The 20,628-nt window shown below is 67.6% G+C and overlaps 1 protein-coding gene across 1 annotated transcript; it reads left to right on the forward strand.

The window, feature by feature from the left end:
• Positions 1–500: 500 nt before the first annotated feature.
• Positions 501–18,806, forward strand: TTLL10 (tubulin tyrosine ligase like 10). Its single transcript, XM_062193051.1, is given in 14 exon segments — positions 501–601; positions 9,451–9,536; positions 9,674–9,871; positions 10,361–10,475; positions 10,740–10,858; positions 12,408–12,572; positions 12,780–12,831; positions 13,081–13,166; positions 13,239–13,410; positions 13,961–14,132; positions 14,390–14,530; positions 18,024–18,140; positions 18,255–18,348; positions 18,523–18,806. Coding segments are annotated over 14 exon segments (1,902 nt in total).
• Positions 18,807–20,628: the final 1,822 nt, after the last annotated feature.

Genomic DNA, 20,628 nt, shown 5'->3' on the forward strand with positions numbered 1-20,628 from the left:
GGGGTCGCCTTGGGGAGCAGCGCGGGGCACAGCTGCTGGGGCGGGCACAGACCTGACCGAGCCACCTGGTTGCCCGTCCATGGCAGCCGGGGGCGGGGCCGGCCCCCAGCCCCATCTGAAGCAGCCTCAGAGGCACCTTTGGTGCTCAGGTTTTTGTTCAGCCTCGCTGGGCCACGGCCGAGGCGGGGGGGAGGGATGTGTGGGGCCTGCGTCACCCGAGCGGCCTCCCTCCCGGCCTATGGGAGCCCGGGGGACACACCTGTCGGCGGCCGAGAGCAGAGATTGGCCGCCGGGGAGCAGGCACCTGTGCGGGGCGGGCCGAGGGGCCCCTTGTAAGGCCTGCGGGGGCCTCGCCCCTCTTCCCTGGCAGCGCCCGCCCACCCCTCCCATTGTTCAGGGGCCGAGAAGCTTCCCGCTTGCTTTTGTCCTGGTGGCGAGCTCCGCCTAGGCAGGTGGGGAAGGCTGGCCAGCAGGCCCACCGGCTTTGCGGAGACCCAAGCATGGCTCGCGCCCTGCCCTGTGCAGGGACGGTGCTGGCCACGGCCGGGGGCGGGAGCGACCTCCAGCTCTGCTTCTCGGCTGCCGGAACCAGTCTGGGCAGGTAAGGGCGGGCGGGCGGGAGGCCTGGCTGTGCCAGCCCCACCGTGGCTGCCACGGACGGGGTGACGGTGACAGATGGGCCTCGGCACCCCAGCCGGCATGAGGGGAGGCTTCTGCATCGGCAGACAGAGTGAGGCAGGCCCTTGGCTCCCGAGGGCCGGATGGGACCGCGGGGCTGGGACATCGCTGGGTTCCGGGTGTGGAGCCATCTTGGCCGGACGTGGGAGCTGCCTGGCCCCACAGGCCACATACTGGGGGCCAGGTGGATGTGGGCTGCAGCCTCGGGTGGAGGGCAGACCCCAAGGGAGTGGACGGTCCCCACCGTCCCTGGCGACAGCATCTTCTAGAAGCTTCTTTCCTGCAGCAGCCACTGACATCTGAGGTACCGTGTCCCCCGACCCGGGGTGGTGCCTGGAGGTGGGTGTGGGGCCCCTGGCTGGACTTCCTGGAGAGGCTTCCATCCGCCGTCTGGCCAGCAGTAGGCCGGGCCGTGCTGGTGGCGACAGCCTGGACGTGGCCCCTGCTCGGGGCAGCTCGGGCAGCACCATCTGGTGGGGGCGGCTCCCTGTGCCCCCGCGCGGGGGTGCGGCCACTCTGCCGAGCAGTCCAGCTCGCTGCGCTCTGTGCTCCCGCTGGCCCTCAGGGGGTCTCCCAGGGCGACGTCCGGCACAGCGAGTTCTGCGGCCGCCAAGCGTGGACAAAGCCTGGTGATCTGCAGAGACGGCGTCTGTGGGCGTCTTGTGCGTGTTTGGGACGACAGCACACGGCCCAGGAGGAGCCGTGTCCAGGGTGGCCGGGGAGGGACCATGGGCGCCGCCTGCCGCCTGCGGTGAAGGAGGAATGGCGGCTCGGCCACACAGCCACACTGCTCTAGGAGTCAGCCGGGCGCAGACGGGGCCTCCCCCTTCACCGCCACCCTACGGGGGCCGGGGAGAGTGTCAGGGCTTGGTGGGCTCGCCATTAAGACTGGGGCAAGTTAACCGCGAGTGAGTCTCACGCAGAGGATGCACTCCTGCCCTGGCTGTGCCCCCGCGGGCGCTGGCTCTGTGGCTGGGGGAGGGGGGGGGCTCCTCCCTGGGTGTTCCCACGCTGGGCCTGGCCACAGCCCCGATGATTAACCAGGCCGTAGGGCGGGCTCTGAGGGGGGCGCGGGAGGCGCTGCCTCGGCATGGCTCTCCACTTCCTGGCCGGCGGCCACCGAAAGGCTCAGCCATATTCTCTTCCCTCTTGTCGGCCCGCACCCCTGTGCCAAGCAAAGCTGGAGCCACGTCTGCCCCCTGCAGGCTCCGAGCTCCGTCCTTGAACTTGTCCTCTGCCTGTCCCGGGCCCGGCCACACAGCTCGAGGCCCCCAGGTAAGCACAGAGTTGCGGTTGAGCCTGCTGGGCAGTGGACGCTGGTGTCCGGTCCCTCTGGCCCATGTCAGGCCAGGCCAGCCTGGGCCCTCGGTGTTCCTGTGTGGCCAAGGGCACTGCGGGCAGCAGATGTGCTCCAGAGCCGTGCCACGGGAATGAGTGTGGCCTGTGTCCCCATGGCTGGGGCTGTGTCACTGGGCTGTGAGGGGAGGCGGCCAAGCACCTGCCCCCAGCCCCTGCCAGCCTGGCAGCCAAGACTGGGGCTTGAGACCCTTGCCCTGGTGCCTGTAGCTTGCAAACAGCGAGGTTGAGGCTCTGATTTTGGGGGGGTGGGGACAGACCTGTGCCCATGAGAGCGCTGGGCAGGGTGTCGGGCAGTGGGCTGGACCCCTGAGCCCCAACAGAGTCCCTCAGCTGCTGGGTCCTGCGGGGATGGGGGCAGATGGCCGGGCCCTGAGCCCCTCCCTGCAGCCTCTGTGGGTGGAAGGTGCCAGAAAACCGAGGGCATGCCTGGGTGGGGATGGAGAAGATGGGGATGCCGCAGGCTGGGCCCTCCTGGTTCTGAGCAGGCGCCTGGGAGCTGTGTTTCGGGCTGTGACCGCCCACAGCAAGGGCCAGGTGCAGGCACAGGGCTGCCCCCTCTGTCCCCTGCCCACCTTCAGACCTGTAGCTCTGGCCGGGAGTCAGTGGGAGGAGGGGCACAGGCCTCACCACTCTGCTCCCAGTCTCTAACCCCTCCTGGGCTGTTGAGGGCCAGGCGATGGCTGGGCAGGGAGCTGGCCATCGGGGCACCCACGGCTGTGGCCCTTGCAGCCTCAGACCCAAGAATGGATGCACACCAGGGACTTCCAGGGGCTGGGCCTGTTGTCCAGGCCTGGGAGGAGGCTCTGGCTCCTCTCCCTCAGGCCCCCTTGGGTGTTGGCCCTAGCCCCAGGCACTGGGGCCCAGCTGTGGTCCCCACCTCCTGGGACTTCCACAGGGCCCAGGAAACCCTGGCTCAAGTCCACTCTCCAGTTGGCTCTGCCCTGTCGTGGCCCTGCCCCCACCTCCAGTAGCTCCTCCCCCTCAGGGCCCCACCCTCCTTGACCCCCAGTGGGCGGCCCCAGACCCCTCGGGTGGCCGTGGCCATCTTACTGGGCAGCATTGGATGGTGACTGGTCTCTAATACTGCCTGGTAATGATGGCGGCGGGGCCCAGCATGCAGCAAAGGGGCCGCCCCCCCACGCCCCCACCCCCATCCTGCCAGGGCCCGGGCAGAGGCACCCCTCCCCCACCCAGGCACCCCCAGAATGCAAGGGTTGCTGAGCGGCACTGGGGTGTCTGGCCCTGCCCACAGTGCCCTGAGCAGGTGCAGCTGCCACACCTGGAGAGGGAAGACCCAGCCTGCAGCTTCCTGGCCCCAGATGGCTTCGCCGGGAGCCACCTCGCCTGGCCCGGCCTCCGCGTGGCCAGTTCTCCCCAACAGCCCCCTTGGCTTCCTGCCGCCCACCTGCCGTAGCGGTGGCCCAAGGTCTCCCTGCTCCAGAGCAAGCAGCATGGCTGGCCTCGGGGTCTCCGCGGCTGCCCGGCCTGCCCTCGGGCCTCTGTGGGCATCTTACTGGACAGTGCTGGATTCTCGGCATGGCTCTAACACTGTCTGGTAACGATGATCACCGCTGGCCCACGCTCACCGGCGCCACCCAAGCTTCAGGACACTGGGATGGGTGGGGGCGGCGGGGCCCTCCCCAGGTGGGTGGTGGGGCTGCCTGGTACTGGGGTGCGGCCCCCTCACACCTCCAGCTGTGGCTTCCCTGCCAGGCGGGGCCCCTCCACCAAGGACCCTGGCCTGCGGGGGCAGGTGGGGTGGGCTTCCAAGCCTGAGGACAAGGAGTCTCCATTCCCTCCCTGGGGCCGTGGGGGTGGGAAATGTGGCCAAAGCCCAGAGGCCAGGGTTACCCATGGCTTCCCCTTTTGATCTGAGGCCGGTTGCAGGGCCTGGGAACCCCACCCTGCACCAGGCCCCAGCTGGCCTCTCCTGGGGGGAGGGGTTACTCATTAACCCACCCGAGAGCAAGGGCAGGTGGCAACCTCTCCTGGCTGCACTTGCACCCATCCCTGGGCCAGCAGTAGCCTGGGGCCCCAGCCCGGCAGGGGGTCTGGGAGCCTGGGGGCCGCCGACCTTCCCTGCACAGCACAAGCACCAGGGCCGCCTGCTCTGCCACGCTGCCTGCCGACGGGCGTCTTACCAGACACGGTTAGATCTGGGTCCTGCCGTCTAATACTGTCTGGTAACCCGTCCGTCCGCCGGACCCTCACCACGCCGCCTGCGGGCCGAGCCCAGGCCTCCAGGACCTCAACTGCCCCATCCCACGGTGGCTGTGACCCCTGACGGGCACGTGCAGAATCCCACATCCTGGCTGTCCCCAGCCCCCTCCTTCCCCTGAGATCTGGGGCTGCTTTGTGAGGGCCGTGTTAAGGCCTGGGAGGGAAGCCCCTCCCCAAGGAATGGATGTCACACATCCCCAGACCAGCCCCTGACCCCAGTGCCTGGGTGCAATGTCACACCCCCCAGACCTCAACTCTGCAGCTGGGACAGGGCCTGGGCGCTAACCGCTGCCCACCCCCCCCCGTCGTGCCCTGAGGGATGGCAGTGTCCTGGACAGCTCCGAGGGCCCCTCCAGCCTGCGCCACACTTCCTGTGCAGCTAGGAGAAACCCCAACAGAGCGACTCAGGAGCCCTCAATAAACGGAGCGGTCGTGACGTCATACCTGCGTCAGGTCCTGACTTTATTCACGCCCAGTGCTCACCTGCAGCCTTGCACAGACAGCTGAGGACAGAGGCCTGGGCGGTTCTCCACATGCGGGGACGGGGAGGAAGCTCCTGACCCACACAGGGCAGGTTCAGTGTCTAAGCCTTTGGTGCCTTCCTTGGTAGGGGCAGGGCCCCCTCCCCAGAACCCCATGGGGGACCCAGGGTGACTGGGATGAGGCCCTTGAAGTGATGGACGGGGCAGGGTTGGACAAGGGCCCTCCCTGGTACTCACCCACCCAAGCTCAGCACCCTCTAGGAAAATGGGGAGACCTCACCCCTGCTGCTCTGGGGGTGAAACCTCCTGCCCCAGGGCCCCCCGACAGGACCACCAAGCTCTGTGAAGCAGGGGGACCACCAGACTCTGGGAGTGGGGGCTGGGAGAACCCCAGCCCTGGCTTGGTGGTCTCTCTTCCAGGCAGGGCTCTCAGAGGGACAGACGGAGCCCTGTGGTCCCCTGTGGACCCCGGCCAGCAGGTGAAACTCCACGTGGGGAGGAGTGGGGGGTACCCTCGAGGCAAGGATGGGTTCCAGGGGAGGTTCATTTCCTGGGGCTGCCAGGAAAAGTTGCTACAGAGAAACCACACACAGGGCCAGTGTTCTGGCGCAGGCAGTTATAAGACCCCACCTGTGATGCTGCCATCCCATGTGGGCACTGGTTCGAGTCCCAGCTGCTCCACTTCCTGTCCTGCTCCCTGCTAACGTGCCTGGGAAAGCAGCTGAGGATGGCCCAAGTGCTTGGGCCCCCACACCTGTGTGGGACACCCAGCAGGAGCTCCAGGCTCTGTTTCCACTTGGCCAAGCCCCGGCAGGTACAGCCATCTGAGGAGTGAACCAGCCAATGGAAGTGCTCTCTCTCATTTATTTGAAAGAGAATCTCTTTTAAAAAAATAAAAAATAAGGGGTCGGCGCTGTGGCCTAGCAAGAAAAGCCGCCGCTTGTAGTGCCGGCATCTCATATGGGCACTGGTTTGAGTCCTGGCTGTTCCACTTCCAATCCAGCTCTCTGCTATGGCCTGGGAAAGCAGTAGAAAATGGCCCAAGTCTTTGGACCCCTGCACCCACATGGGAGACCTAGAGGAAGCTCCTGGCTCCTGGCTTCGGATTGGCACAGCTCCAGCCATTGTGGCCAATTGGGGAGTGAACCAGTGGATGAAAGACCCCCCCCCCCCCCGTCTCTCGCTCTGCCTCTCCTCTCTCTGTAACTCTCAAATAAATAAATAAATCTTAAAAATAAATAAATAGGCTGGCGCTGCGGCTCACTAGGCTAATCCTCCGCCTGCAGTGCCGGCACCTCGTGTTCTAGTCCTGGTCAGGGCGCCAGATTCTGTCCCGGTTGCCCCTCTTCCAGGCCAGCTCTCTGCTGTGGCCCGGGAGTGCAGTGGAGGATGGCCCAAGTCCTTGGGCCCTGCACCCCATGGGAGACCAGGAGAAGCGCCTGGCTCCTGGCTTCGGATCAGTGCGGTGCGCCAGCTGCAGCGGCCATTGGAGGGTGAACCAATGGTAAAGGAAGACCTTTCTCTCTGTCTGTCTCTCTCACTGTCCACTCTGCCTGTCAAAAATAAATAAATCTTGGCCGGCGCCGCGGCTCAATAGGCTAATCCTCCGCCTTGCTGCGCCGGCACACCGGGTTCTAGTCCCGGTCGGGGCACCGATCCTGTCCCAGTTGCCCCTCTTCCAGGCCAGCTCTCTGCTGTGGCCAGGGAGTGCAGTGGAGGATGGCCCAAGTCCTTGGGCCCTGCACCCCATGGGAGACCAGGAGAAGCACCTGGCTCCTGCCATCGGATCAGCGCAGTGCGCCGGCCGCAGCGCGCCTACCGCGGCGGCCATTGGAGGGTGAACCAACGGCAAAAGGAAGACCTTTCTCTCTGTCTCTCTCTCTCACTGTCCACTCTGCCTGTCAAAAAAATAAAATAAAAAATAAAAAATAAATAAAAATAAATAAATCTTTTTAAAATAAATAAGGGGCCGGCGCCATGGCTCACTTGGTTAATCCTCCGCCTGTGGTGCCAGCATCCCATATGGGTGCCGAGTTCTTGTCCCGGCTGCCCCTCTTCCAGTCCAGCTCTCTGCTGTGGCCCGGGAGGGCAGTGGAGGATGGCCTGAGTGCTTGGGCCCTGCACCCGCATGGGAGACAAGGGAAAGCGCCTGGCTCCTGGCTTCGGATCGGCACAGCGCACCGGCCGCAACGCGCCAGCTGTGGTGGCCACTTGGTGGGTGAATCAACGAAAAAAGGAAGACCTTTCTCTCTGTCTCTCTCTAACTCTGCCTGTCAAAAAAATAATAAAAAATAAATAAATAAATAAATAAAAGCACTCTAGGTGTGAGCGTTTGGCTTAGTGGTTAGGACCCGATGGAGCTCCAGGCTCCTGGCTTCGGCCATTTGAAGACTGAACCAGTGGACGGAGGACCTCTTGGGGTCACCCTGGAGGGTCATGAGGACAACATAAGAACCAGGTGAGGGTCAGAGGTCATGACCCCAGCAGTGGGGGTGCACCCAAGGGTTAGAGACCCCTGCGCAGTCCACCTAAAACCCTCAGGGCTCTGCTGGATCACGGTTGCCAGGTAACCATTGCTTGGAGACAGTTGCCAGGTCACCACTGTTGTGTCCAGCAGAGGGCTCTCACAACCTTGCCAGGCAGGTAAGAGGGAAAGGCCGGCCACCAGTCTGCACCTGCGCTCCCGCGCCCCCTCGGACACCAGACCTGGGCCCCTCTTGGAACCCTGCCTAGGAGCAGAAGGCCAGCAGGGGAGGAGAGTGGGCAGGGACGGGGTGGGGCGGCTGGGCTGGGCTGGACTGGGCACTCTCAGAACCACCTGCCTCCTGTCTCCCTGAAGCCGGCGGGCCCCGTGTCCCTCGCAGTCCCTGGCCAGAAGGCGCTGGCTTCCACGCATGGCAGCTCCTCAGAGCCCATGGCAGTGTGGGCAGAGGCTGATCCGTGCGCGGCCTCTGGTCACTTGTTCCCAGGTCTGGAAATACTTCGTGTGTCCCTTCCCAGGGGGCGGCCTCCTGCTCGCCCATTTCACCAGGTAAAAACCTAGAGTTTGCCCCGCCGGCTCGGCAGCAGGTCCACGGCCGCCCTCCGCAGGGCCAGGCCTCGCCCCCGCGAACCACGCCAGGTGGTTTCCGGCTGCCGTGGCCTCCGGGGCAGTGGCGCCTGGGGCTCCTGACTCTTGGGCCCCTGCGTCCTCCGCCTGGTGGTGCTGCCCACAGTGTGTACAGGAAGTAACCATGCAGTCCACTCAGGAAACTGGCGTGCGAGCGACGGAAGAACCGAGGCCGCCTGGGGCTCCTCCGGCCACGGCCAGGGCGAACCCAGGCCTCCAGGGCCCTCATCCCTGGACCCTCCTCCTCCCGCCTGCCCGGCGCTGAGCAGCTCATCCGGCCTGCCTATTGCAGGCGCCGGCCGAAACCCCTGCACCTGCAGGCGAGGCTGAGCCCCAAGCACGGAGGCCCTCCCGAGGCCCCGCGCCCGCCCCGCCCCGCCCGCGACGTCACCTCCCGAAGCCCCGCCCACCCCCTCCCACCTCGGCTGCCCCACCAGGTGCACAGCTCCAGGGTTCTGACCAGGACCCTCCTGCGGCCTCCCTCCCGCCACACCTCGCGACACCCCCACAGTGCTCGCAGGGCCCTGGGCGGGGCTGGAACTGGGCCCTTCCTGTCCCAGGGGGTCCCCTTTGCACAACCTGCTAGACAGGACCCTGCTGGTTACTCCTCACTGTTCCCGTGTTTACAGTGCCCAGCTGGAGCCTGGGGGAGCATCCCTGCCCACACCCTCCCAGCTCACCCCTCCATCAGCATCCATGATGCCCACCGCCACCCATCTTCCTCCACGCGTCTCTGTACTTGTCCTCTGTGTGTGTGTCCCTGTGTGTCGGGGCGTGTCAGCTTGTGTCTGTGCCTGTGTCTCTCTCTGTGTACTTGTGTCTGAGTGTCCACGCGTGTCTAAGCATACATGTCTGTACACATGTCTGTGTGTGCCCGTGTGTCCACGTGTGCCTGTGTCCCTGTGTGCCTCTGCGTGTGTCCAGCTGTGTCCGTGTCATTCTACGGCTCCCACTTGGAACTCCTCCCTAAGAAGCTTGGGCTCTGGGCACTGCTCAGCGGCGTCTTGGGGGCCCCAACGTCCCAGCAGGACTCTTCGGAGCAGGGTGTTGGGGGGTCTCACTGATCTTCTGCCCCATCGTCAGGCCCTGCAGGCCAGGTCCAGCGCCCATACCCGGCCCTCCTGTGTGGGGAGCTCCCAGCTTCTGCCCTCACCCCCACCCTGCCCTGGGTGCCCACCAGCCTCGGTTCTGGCTGCTCCAGGCCTGGCCCCATCCTCCCAGTGCCTGGAGCCGGGCAGCTCCTTCGCTGCCACTCTGGGGGCAGAAGCCACGGGCACCTGCATCACCACCATTCGGCAGGCATCTCCTGGCTGCCCAGGGATTCGCTCGGGACCAGGCCCCAGGCCCCTCCCAGCCACCCCAGCATCCCCACTGCTTGCTTTCTTTCAGACCTGCAGATAGTCCTCTCCCCCAGCAGGCCACCCATGGACTCGCAGGCCAGGAAGTGGCCACAGGTTCCCTGACATGCTGCAAAGGTGGCACCTGGGGACCAGACCCAGGGGTCGGGCCGTGGGGCCAGGCAGCCACAGGGACGGCAGTGGCAGGCGGGGTGCCGCTCAGGATGCCCCAGTCCTCCGACCCCTGACCATGGCCTCCTTGCAGCCGACAGCCAGACCACGCTCCTCGAGGCCAGATGGACGGGCCTGGCAAGGCAGGCCTCGCCCCGCAGAGATCCGACTCAGAGGAGGGTACCTCGGCAGCACGGGCCGCCCGGCCCCACAGCCACCGTGGGGTCGGGAGCCGGCCCCGGGGGGAGGCCCCCATCCAGCCCCCTGGGAGATGCCTTTCCCCTGGCAGGGGGTGCCCTATGTTGTGCCCCGTCCAGAGGCTGGGTCCACGGGCTGCCCAGAGGTCCCGCAGGAGAGTGGGGGTCCCGTCTTCCCAGCGGGGCTCTCGGCCCGGTGCCCCCAAGCCGGCTGGCCGCAGCCGCACCCGGTTCATCCACTGCCGGAGACCGTCCACACGGGCCCAGCTCAGCGCCAAGAGGAGCAGGCGGTCCAGGCTGTGCCGGTGCCGGGCCAGGGTACCAGGTGACCGCTAGGCAGCCTCATGGCCAGGGGCCCCCACCCCACCCCATGATGCCGCCCCACAGCCCCAGCCTGACAGCGGCTTGGGTCACTCATGACATCGTCATGGACATTGTGACCCCGGCCCTCCAGGCAGGCCCCAGCGCCGTGTGTGCCCCCACTTGGCCTCACTCCCCAGCCCTGCCCACTCCTGGTCACTGTCACCCTCAGGCTCTGGTCAGTTGCAAGCCGCATTGAGGCAGGGGCTGGGGTGAGAGCCCGGGTGCAGCTGGACGTGGGCTGGGCTTGGCCCGACAGATGGGTGCCCCCACCCACCAGATCCGCCCCTGCACAGGCTGGGCCCCCGGGAGACGGATGGGCAGCGGCCGAGACCAGGGGCTCCTGTCGGCGCAGGGCCAAGATGCAGGTGGGGGCCGCCAGGGCTGGGAGGTTCAGGGGTCCTGGCCGCACAGCGGCTTGCGTGTCTGACCTCCACCTGCCCTCAGACCACCCGGACAACGCTGGCGCCGCCCTGCCCGCGGCCGCTGCCCAGGGGGGGCAGCCACCCAGCGTGGGACAGGGGCCCTTCTTTTACATCGGAGGCACCAACGGGGCCGCAATGTGAGTGGGGGAGCCCCACCGTGGGACTCTCCTCCCACGTCCGTCAGTCACCGCCCCCCGCCCCCCCCCCGGGGGGACCCTCCTCCCCAGGCCCCGCCCCCGGGGCCCTCCTCCCACACCCGTCAGTCACCGCGCCCCGCCCCTGGACCCCTCATCCCACGCGACCCCGCCCCCGCGGCCCCGCCTCGCACGCGGCCCCTCCCCCCGAGGCCCTCCTCCCGCGCGGCCCCGCCCCCCACGCGCGTGCCCGCGCCCGTCCCGCAGAATCAGCGCCTACTGCACCGGCAAGGGCTGGCGGCGCACGCAGGACGGCCGCTGCGCGGACTACAAGCTCAAGTGGTGCGAGGTGAAGCGCAGGGACAGCTACTGCAGCTTCCGGGAAGGTACCTGGGGGGGGCCGGGGGGGCACCTGCGGGGGGGGGCCGGGGGGCGCACCTGCGGGAGGGGGGCCGGGGGGGGCGCACCTGCGGGAGGGGGCCGGGGGGCGCCCCTGCGGGAGGGGGGCCGCGGGGGCGCACCTGCGGGAGGGGGGGGCCGCGGGGGCGCACCTGCGGGAGGGGGGGCCGCGGGGGCGCACCTGCGGGAGGGGGGGGGCCGGGGGGCGCACCTGCGGGAGGGGGGCCGGGGGGGGCGCACCTGCGGGAGGGGGGCCGGGGGGGGGCGCACCTGCGGGAGGGGGCCGGGGGGGCGCACCTGTGGGAGGGGGGCCGGGGGGGGGCGCACCTGCGGGAGGGGGGCCGGGGGGGGCGCACCTGCGGGAGGGGGGGCCGCGGGGGCGCACCTGCGGGAGGGGGGGGCCGCGGGGGCGCACCTGCGGGGGGGGGGCCGGGGGGGCGCACCTGCGGGGGGGGGCCGGGGGTGGCGCACCTGCGGGGGGGGCCGGGGGGGCACCTGCGGGGGGGGGGCCGGGGGGCGCACCTGCGGGAGGGGGGGCCGCGGGGGCGCACCTGCGGGAGGGGGGCCGGGGGGGGCGCACCTGCGGGAGGGGGGCCGGGGGGGGCGCACCTGCGGGAGGGGGGCCGGGGGGTCGCACCTGCGGGAGGGGGGCCGGGAGGGGCACCTGCGGGAAGGGGGCCGGGGGGGCGCACCTGCGGGGGGGGGGCCGGGAGGGGCACCTGCGGGAAGGGGGCCGGGGGGGCGCACCTGCGGGAGGGGGGGCCGCGGGGGCGCACCTGCGGGAGGGGGGCCGGGGGGGCGCACCTGCGGGAGGGGGGCCGGGGGGGCGCACCTGCGGGAGGGGGGCCGGGGGGGGCGCACCTGCGGGAGGGGGGGCCGCGGGGGCGCACCTGCGGGAGGGGGGGGCCGCGGGGGCGCACCTGCGGGGGGGGGGGCCGGGGGGGCGCACCTGCGGGGGGGGCCGGGGGGCGCACCTGCGGGAGGGGGGCCGGGGGGGGCGCACCTGCGGGAGGGGGGGCCGGGGGGGGTGCACCTGCGGGAGGGGGGGCCGCGGGGGCGCACCTGCGGGAGGGGGGGCCGCGGGGGCGCACCTGCGGGGGGGGGGCCGGGGGGGCACCTGCGGGGGGGGCCGGGGGGCGCACCTGCGGGAGGGGGGGCCGCGGGGGCGCACCTGCGGGAGGGGGGCCGGGGGGGGCGCACCTGCGGGAGGGGGGCCGGGGGGGGCGCACCTGCGGGAGGGGGGCCGGGGGGTCGCACCTGCGGGAGGGGGGCCGGGAGGGGCACCTGCGGGAAGGGGGCCGGGGGGGCGCACCTGCGGGGGGGGGGGCCGGGAGGGGCACCTGCGGGAAGGGGGCCGGGGGGGCGCACCTGCGGGGGGTGGCCGGGGGGGCGCACCTGCGGGAGGGGGGCCTGGAGGGGCACCTGTGGGAAGGGGGCCGGGGGGGCGCACCTGCGGGGGGGGGGCCGGGGGGGCGCACCTGCGGGAGGGGTTCGAGGCCGGCACCTGTGCAGTCCCGCACTTCCTCCGCGCCACAGGCGAGCAGCTACTGTTCCAGCTGCCCAACAACAAGCTGCTGACCACTAAGATCGGGCTGCTCAGCGCCCTGCGGGAGTACGCCCGCGTCTCCAGCAAGGTCCACCAGCCAGGCCCCGGTTCACAGGCCAGGTGAGCCGGGCACCTGTTCTGGAATGCGCCTGCCCCGCCCCCACCTTCCCACAGCCCCCACCCCGCAGCCCGCCCTCCCACCCTGCAGCTGGACTGATCGCCCTCAGGTGTCCACCACGCAGCCCCTGTCTGTCTGCTCCCATTCAAAGGCTCTTCCCCACCCCTCCCCCTCTTCAGACCCTCCTCCCAACGCCAGCCAGGGTCCCCTGTGCTCCCGGTGCACACCTGGGGTTCGGGGCTTGCCTCTCTGGTGGAGCTTCCGTGGGGCAGCCCCGGACACCACGAGCCCCCGAGGTAGATGCTTCCAGCCCAGTGCCGGGGGAGGGGGCTGGCCAGAGGGGGCCTGGTGTTAGCTGGGGAGGGCAGGGTGGGCAGGGAGAGGCCTGGCCCAGTTCACGCAGGTCCACTGGCCACCCAGGGCAGGCAGCGCTGTCCCAGCACTGGGGAAGGGGCCCCAAGAGGCAGGGACACTGCTCCCCCGCACCCCGCCTGGCCATCCCTCCCGCCCCTGAGGGCTGCCCTGCCCACAACCCCGCTGTCCAGGGCCCTGAAGATGGAGGACTTTTTCCCGGAGACCTACCGCCTGGACGTCCGGGAGGAGCGCCAGGCCTTCTTCTCGCTGTTCGATGGTGAGGTCGGGCCGGCGGGGGCAGGACGCAGCCCGGGCAGTCAGGGCCGGGGCTGAGGGCCACTCTCCGCAGAGACCCAGGTGTGGATCTGCAAGCCCACGGCCTCCAACCAGGGCCGAGGCATCTTCCTGCTCAGGAGCCAGGACGATGTCGCCGCCCTGCAGGCCAAGGCCCAGAGTGGGGAGGAGGACACCAGCTCCCGCAAGATGCCCTTCCGGGCGCCCCAGGCACGGGTGGTGCAGAGGTGAGGGCCTGGAGCTGCTGCAGGGGTGGGGTCCCATCTGCCCAGGGCCACAGCCATGGGCTCAGGACCAAGGAGGGCTGGGTGAGTTTGCTCCTCTGTGCCGCAGGTGGCCTGGGCTGCTCAGGTCCCCCACACCAGCCTTCCCGGCCCCTGCCCAGCCCCTTCCCTTCCCGAGAGTACCCCATGGCTCTTATCCTTGGGCTGAGCTCAGACCCTGAGCTGCCCATGGGAGCCGGGGGTTCAGGGCCGGCTTCAGAAAAGTCCACCGGACCTCAGCCCTGGCCGGCGTGGGCCTGGCTCTGGCTGCGGCCGACCTCACCTCCCACCTGCCCCACAGGGGTCCTTCCTCCCTCCTCCCCGCTGTGGGCGCTGTGGCCTGCGGTGCCCCAGACATGTGAAGAACCCAGAGCCTTCCTCTTCCTCTTCCCCACCCCAACCCTCACCACGGCTGCAGCTCAGTCAGGCACACCTGGGACAGGGGCAGAGGCCCCAAAGAAACCTCCCGGGCCAGGTAGCGGCCTGACCCCTGCAGCCCCCGTGGTGCCCCCAGGTACATCCAGAACCCACTGCTCCTGGACGGGAAGAAGTTTGATGTGCGTGCCTACCTGCTCATTGCCTGCGCCGTGCCCCACATGGTGTTTTTCGGCCACGGCTACGCCCGCCTCACCCTAAGCCTCTATGACCCCGACTCCAGTGACCTCAGCGGCCACTTGACCAACCAGGTGAGGGACCTCCCCTTCTAGGTGAGGGCCCCCATAAGCTCAGGGGAGGGGCTTCCTGCCTGGGAACTGAGAGAAGGGGTCCTGGCTGGTAGCCTCTAACCTGGCCAGGGGCTTCGAGAGGACCTCAGTGGAGAAGGGGGCCTGTGGACGGGGGTCTCTGGCAGTGCCAGGGCTCCCGGGCAGGGTCCCCGGGGTGCTGGGTCAGGAGCCCTGGGTGTCTGGGTGCTGGCCTCCAGGTCCCGCACCCGCCCCTCCAGTTCATGCAGAAGAAGAGCCCCTTGTACCTGCTGCTCAAGGAAGACACGGTGTGGAGCATGGACCACCTCAACCACTACATCAACAGCAAGTTCAGCAAGACCCCGGGCCTGCCCCGAGACTGGGTGCTCACCACCTTCACAGTGCGTCCGCGGTGGCCATGTGCACACACGTGTGTATGTGTGTGTGCGTGTGTACAGATGTGGGAATGCGACATGGGCTCTGTGGGGATCCTGCCGTCCCAGCAGGGGGCAGAGGGGACCAGCAGGGGTGCCCTTGTGGACCCTGGAGCCGGGCAGCTCAGCGCCCAGGTGTCTCGCTTCTGAGTCTCCGCCTCCTGGTGGATGCTCCGAGGCCCAGCCAAGGTGGTCAGGGTGGCTGAGCGGCTGGGCATGAGGCTGGCGCTGAAACAGGCTCCCTGGGCACGGCAGTGTATGCAGCTATGGCCCCTGTGCTTGTCCCGTGTCTCTCCCCTGATAACAGTTCCCAGAAGATGGACCGGGTCAGTGGTCTCTCCTGTGTTCACAGAACTGTGCAGCCATCACCACCGAACTTCTGTTGCCCCAAAAATGAGTCCTGTGGGGGCTGGCCGTGTCCCTCCCCGCCTGCTCGGTCAGCGTGCGGGCTGGCCGTGTCCCTCCCCACCTGCTCGGTCAGCATGCGGGCTGGCCGTGTCCTTCCCCATCTCCTCGGTCAGTGTGTGGGCTGGCCCTGTCCCTCTCCACCTGCTCGGTCAGCGTGCAGGCTTGCCATGCCCCCCCAGCCCCTGCTGCAGAGCCCGGGGCCTATGCCCGCTGGAGGACAAGCTAGGGTGTGGAAGGAATGAGTTCGGTTCTCTTGAGAGCACAGCCGGGGCTGGATCGCGGGGCCATGCGGCAACACTTACGTCTCACTTAGAAAATTGTCGTGAAAGTATGAGAGGCAAGGGGCAGGCAGAGCTGCCAGTCTGGGTCTGTCCCCATCACCACGGCCCCCCGCCCTGACCGCTCCTCAGCCTCATCCACACCGGCTGTTTCCCCCGCGGCACGGGAGTGCAGTGTGGCTTGGGTCGTGTTTTCCTGATGGCAGCACCGAGCCATCTTTCTGGCCGTCTGTGCCTTCTCCAGAGCCCACAGTGTGCAGTGCCGTTGTCTACACTCGGTTGTAAGAGGTCTTTGTCCATTCTGGACACGACCCTGAGCACCCGCAGTTTGCCGATGTTCTCCCCCATTCTGTGTTTGTCTTTCTACTTTTTTTTTTTTTTTTTTTTTTTTTTTTTTAGACAGGCAGAGTGGACAGTGAGAGAGAGAGACAGAGAGAAAGGTCTTCCTTTTCCATTGGTTTATCCCCCAGTGGCCACTGCGGCCGGTGCACTGCACTGATCCAAAGCCAGGAGCCTGGTGCTTCTCCTGGTCTCCCATGGGGTGCAGGGCCCAAGCACTCGGGCCATCCTCCACTGCACTCCCAGGCCACAGCAGAGAGCTGGCCTGGAAGAGGAGCAACCGGGACAGAATCCGGCACCCCGACCAGGACTAGAACCCCGGGGTGCTGGCACCGCAGGCGGAGAATTAACATATTGAGCCACGGCGCCGGCCTTTCCACTTTCTTGATCATGTGCTTTGATCATAAAAGTTATTCTTAAGGAACAGTTTATTATTTTATTATTTGAAAGGCAGAGCAACAGAGAGAGAGAAAGGTCTTCCATCCACTGGTTCACTTCCCAGATGGCTGCAACGGCCAGAGCTGCACCGATCTGAAGCCAGGAGCCAGAAGCTTCTTCCGGGTCTCCCACGCAGGTGCAGGGGCCCAAGGACTTGGGCTTTCCCAGGCCATAGCAGAGAGCTGGATTGGAAGTGGAGCAGCCTGGACTCAAACCAGCGCCTATACTGGAGCCAGCACTGCAGGCAGAAGCTTTACCTGCTACGCCACAGCCCCGCATGTCGCTCTTATGATGTCGCTGATTTGTTATCAGCTCTAATTGCATGTGCATGTGTGTCCATATGTGTGCACGCACGTGTGTGCCTGGGTGTTCGTTCATGTGTGTGCATGTGTGTGTGTGAGTGTGTGTGGATGTTTTAGGATTAGGTTCCTCAGGTCCTGTCATCTGAGAATGGCGAAGGTTACTTCTCATTTTGTTCTCTTGCCTGGTGTCCGTGGGTGCTGCCGGCACAACAGTGAACTGGAATCCCCAGGACCGCTGCTGGCACAGCAGTGCGTGTTCTGTGTGGGGTGGGCGTGTCCTGTGTGCGTGTGTGGGATAGGTGTGGTTCTTGTGGGTGGTGGGTGTGTTCCATATGTGTGTGGGGGGTGTGTTCTGTGTGTGTGCATGTGGGTGGTGGGCATGTTCTGTGTGGGGGTGGGGGTGGTGGATGTGTTTGTGTGGGCCTGTTCCGTGGGCATGTGTGGTAGGCGTGATCTGTGTTCATGTGTGTGGTAGGAGTGTTTTGTGTGCGTGTGGGTGTGCGTTCGGCCCCTTTCCTTGTGTGTCCTCTGGCTTTGGTGTCAGGGTGCTGCTGACCCCACTGTGAGTCAGGCCACGCCCCTGTTCTGGGTCTTTCTGGCTTCATCTTGTTGATGTTGGGTGGGAGGGGTCTGCGCCGGGCTGGTGCTAACTCTGGGCATCTCCTGGGGGCTATTCCCGTTGCTCCAGTCTCATAGCGTCCTCGCAGGGTCCTCGCAGGGGTCCTTGTGGGGTCACAGCGTCCTCCTGGGGTCCACTCACCTTCGCGGGGCCTGACCCATCGGGCGCCCTTGATCTGTGATCTTGGTTTCGTTTGTTTTCCTCTGGGGTTCCGGCTGCTCCCTCCCTCCTGCTCTCTGTAGTCCACTGGGGTCAAAGGTGACTGTTGCCCTGACCGTGGCTGTGGCCGCCTCAGCACTGCTCCCGCCGCGCCCATGGGCTTTGCTGGGTCCTGTTTCTGTTCTCATTTGTCCCGAGTAGTTCTGTGTGTTCTTTGACCTGGTGGTTGCTTAAGACTGTTGTGGGGGCTGGTGCTATGGCGCAGTGGGCAGAGCCGCTGCCTGTGACGCTGGCATCCCACGTGGGTGCAGGTTCGAGTCCCTGCTAAAAGCCTGGGAAAGCAGTGGAAGATGGCCCAAGTGCTTGGCCCCTGCACCCATGTGGGAGACATGGAAAAAGCACCAGGCTTCAGCCTGGCACACTCCCATCTGTTGCAGCCATTTGAAGAGTGAACCAGTGGATGGAAGGTATCTCTTTCTCTTCCTCCCTCCCCCTCTCTCTGTAACTTTACTGTTTCAAATAAGTAAGTTTTTTTTTTTTTTTTAAAGAAATATCAGGAAATCTGGAACATCCCACAGTACAGCCCGCTCGCTGTTCCTTTTCCTGGAAGCGGGGAGTGCGAGGAACCAGGGCCAGCTCCGTGTCCTGGCCGTCAGCGCTGGGCACCCCCGGGTGTCTCTGGCTGCGGGCGGTCCCTGCTGCTGTCCCCAGCACCTGCTCCCTGGCAGGCGCGCTCTGTGTGCATGGGATAACCCTGGGAGAGTGCACGTGTGCTGGGGCCAGGGTGACAGCTGGGGCAACCGGGGTGACAGCCAGTGTGACTGACAGCCAGGTGATGGCCGGGTGACTGACAGGTGACTGAGGCCGGGTGACTGACAGGTGACTGACGGCCGGGCACCCGCTCGCTGCCCCCGCAGAAGCGCATGCAGCAGATCATGGCCCACTGCTTCCTGGCGGTCAAGTCCAAGCTGGAGTGCAAGCTTGGCTACTTCGACCTCATCGGCTGCGACTTCCTGGTGGACGAGAACTTCAAGGTGCCTGGGGCTGGGTGGGCGGGTGTGCGGAGGAGGCCTTTGGCCAGACCCCACACCCTCCATCCACGGCAGGCAGGGCCGGGGACAGGGGGGACGATGCTGTGGCCTGCGCAGGTGTGGCTGCTGGAGATGAACTCCAACCCCGCCCTGCACACCAACTGCCAAGTGCTGAAGGAAGTCATTCCGGAGGTGGTGGCCGAGACCTTGGGTGAGGGCCAGCAGACCCCGCCCCCCGGCCCCGCAGCCACCACGCCCCTCCTCCCCGCCCCCGGCCCCCGCGGCCCGCCCCCCGCCCCCCGCCCCCGGCCCCCGCAGCCCCCCGCCCCGCCCCGGGCCCGCCTGTGCGCCCAGCTAAGGCGGCCCCGCCCCGCCCCGCCCCCAGACCTGGCGCTCGAGACCTTCCAGAAGAGCTCGCTGGGCCACAAGATGCTGCCTCTGCGCTCTCAGCGCCGCTTCGTGCTCCTGCACAACGGCGAGGCCGACCCGCGCCCGCGGGGCTCGCGCCCCCTGCCCCGCGCGCCCCCTCGGGGTCTCGACGGCGCCCCAGGCGGGGGGTCCGGGGCCCCGGGCGCGGAGCGGCCGCGCGGGGACTCCGGGGATCCAGCGCGCGGGGCGGCCGGGGCGGAGCGCGAGGGGCGCAAGCGCGCGAGCCCACGGGGCTCCTAGGGCGGGCGCCCGGGGACCATAAAGGCTACTTTGTTACGGTCGCGGCTCTGTCCCGGGCATCGGGCGGGTCTCGGCTCGGCCCGAGGACGCGCACCCCGCGCCGAGGGCCCGTCTCGCCGTCGGCTGCCTTCGGGGTCCCGGCCTGCGCCCGCGTCCAGGACCCTCGAGGGTCCCCACAGTCCCGCGGGTTCCCACGGCCTGGCCCGGGACTGGTTCCCCTGGGCCTGCGGGGCGCAGGGTCAAGCGCTCCCGCACCCCCAGACTTCCTGCCCAGGGCAGCGCTGAGATGAGAGCTGCAGGGCCTGGGGTCGGGGTCTCCACGCAACACCAGTGGCCTCTGCCCTCCTCGGCGGCTGACAGCAAGCCAAGGCCCAGCCCACCCCTCCCCCCATGTCCTCCGCCTCAGCTCTCCAACGACCCCCCCAGCGCCGGCCCCACCTCAGGTCCCCGCACCCGAGGGGGGCCCAGGAACCTGTCCCAGCTTCCCGAAGAGCGCACCGGGGCGGGACCCAGGAAGGAGAGGAGGCCTGCCCCCCACGCCAGGTGACAGCCGGGACACCTGCAACCCCACCGGGCAGGGTCTGGGCGCCCCTTGCCCCAAGGCCTGGAGGTCCCTCTGGGATGGGCTCAGGGGGGTGAAGACCAGGCTCAGGGTGTGGCAGGGGTCACCCCCTGCCCTGCTCCACTGCCTCCCCCTCCCTCCCGCACCCTCGGTCGGGCTGTGTTGGTGGCCCCTTCGCCCTCTACCCCCTGCCCCTCCCGTGCCCGCCTGGAGACCCTGGCCCTCCAGCAGGTGGGACAGCCACTTTCCTCACTGGCCCTGAGCAGGTGCAAGGCCAGGCCCCCCACTGCTGTTCAGCCTTCTCCCCTCGGGGCCCGCCCCCAGCCCCACTCAGCCAGGTGGCCGCTAAGGACTTGGCCACCAGAGCCGCAGCTGGCTGGCTGGCAGGTACTGGGTGCTCCCAACATTTCAGTGACGTGACGGCTGCGGGTGGCAGCGCGTGCGGGCCGGCCCCTCCCTCAGCTTCTCGGCAGGCGTGGGTGTTTGGCAGAGTCACTGAAGCACCCCCCAGCCACATCCCTTGCTGGAGTGCTGCGCATGCGCACCCTGGGAGGCGGCCGGCCACGGCCCCAGCGCGCTCGGGAGCTCCGTGTGGGACACCCCGGGCTGAGTTCCAGGCTCCTGGCTTTATCCTGGCCCAGCCCTGGCTGTTGGGGGCGTTTGGGGAGTGAGCCAGCACAGTCTGTGTCACTGTCTCTCACTGTCACTCTGCCAAATAAAAGTGAAAAATAAATACTGCTTAAAAACGCAAAGGTAAGTCAGGGAAGAAAACGGCGTGAGGCACGCTGGGTTCAGCCCACTTCCTATGTCCGAGGGGCAGACCCAGATGGGGGCCGGCGCTGTGGTGCAGCGTAAAGCCACTGCCCGCCCACGAGCTGAACCCATGCCTCCTGACCCCCACTTCTGTCCCTAAGAGCCTTTGCCCCAGCCCTCGACCCCGCAGGGAGCTGGGACACAGTGGTGGCCTCAGCCCCTTGCTCCCTGCTTTGCAATAAGCACCTTCCAGCTCCTGGTGTAACAGTTGGGACAGAGCCGGGGCCCATGCGCCTGTCCCAGGGGGAGTCTGGGGTCCTCCAGGAGGGTGGGAGCCTCCAGCAGTGCCTTCCACCTACAGGAGACGCTGGGTGGCCAAGCTGCCCCGGTCCTGACCCCTGTGGCCCTGGGGCCAAGGTTCTGTGGGGCTCTCCTGCACCCACTTCCTCCAGCCCCTCCCCCGAAGTCTCTCAGAAGGGAGCCAGAAGCAGCCCCTGGTCTCAGTCT

Source organism: Lepus europaeus, chromosome 5 (assembly GCF_033115175.1).
Source record: "Lepus europaeus isolate LE1 chromosome 5, mLepTim1.pri, whole genome shotgun sequence".
NCBI lineage: Eukaryota > Metazoa > Chordata > Mammalia > Lagomorpha > Leporidae > Lepus > Lepus europaeus.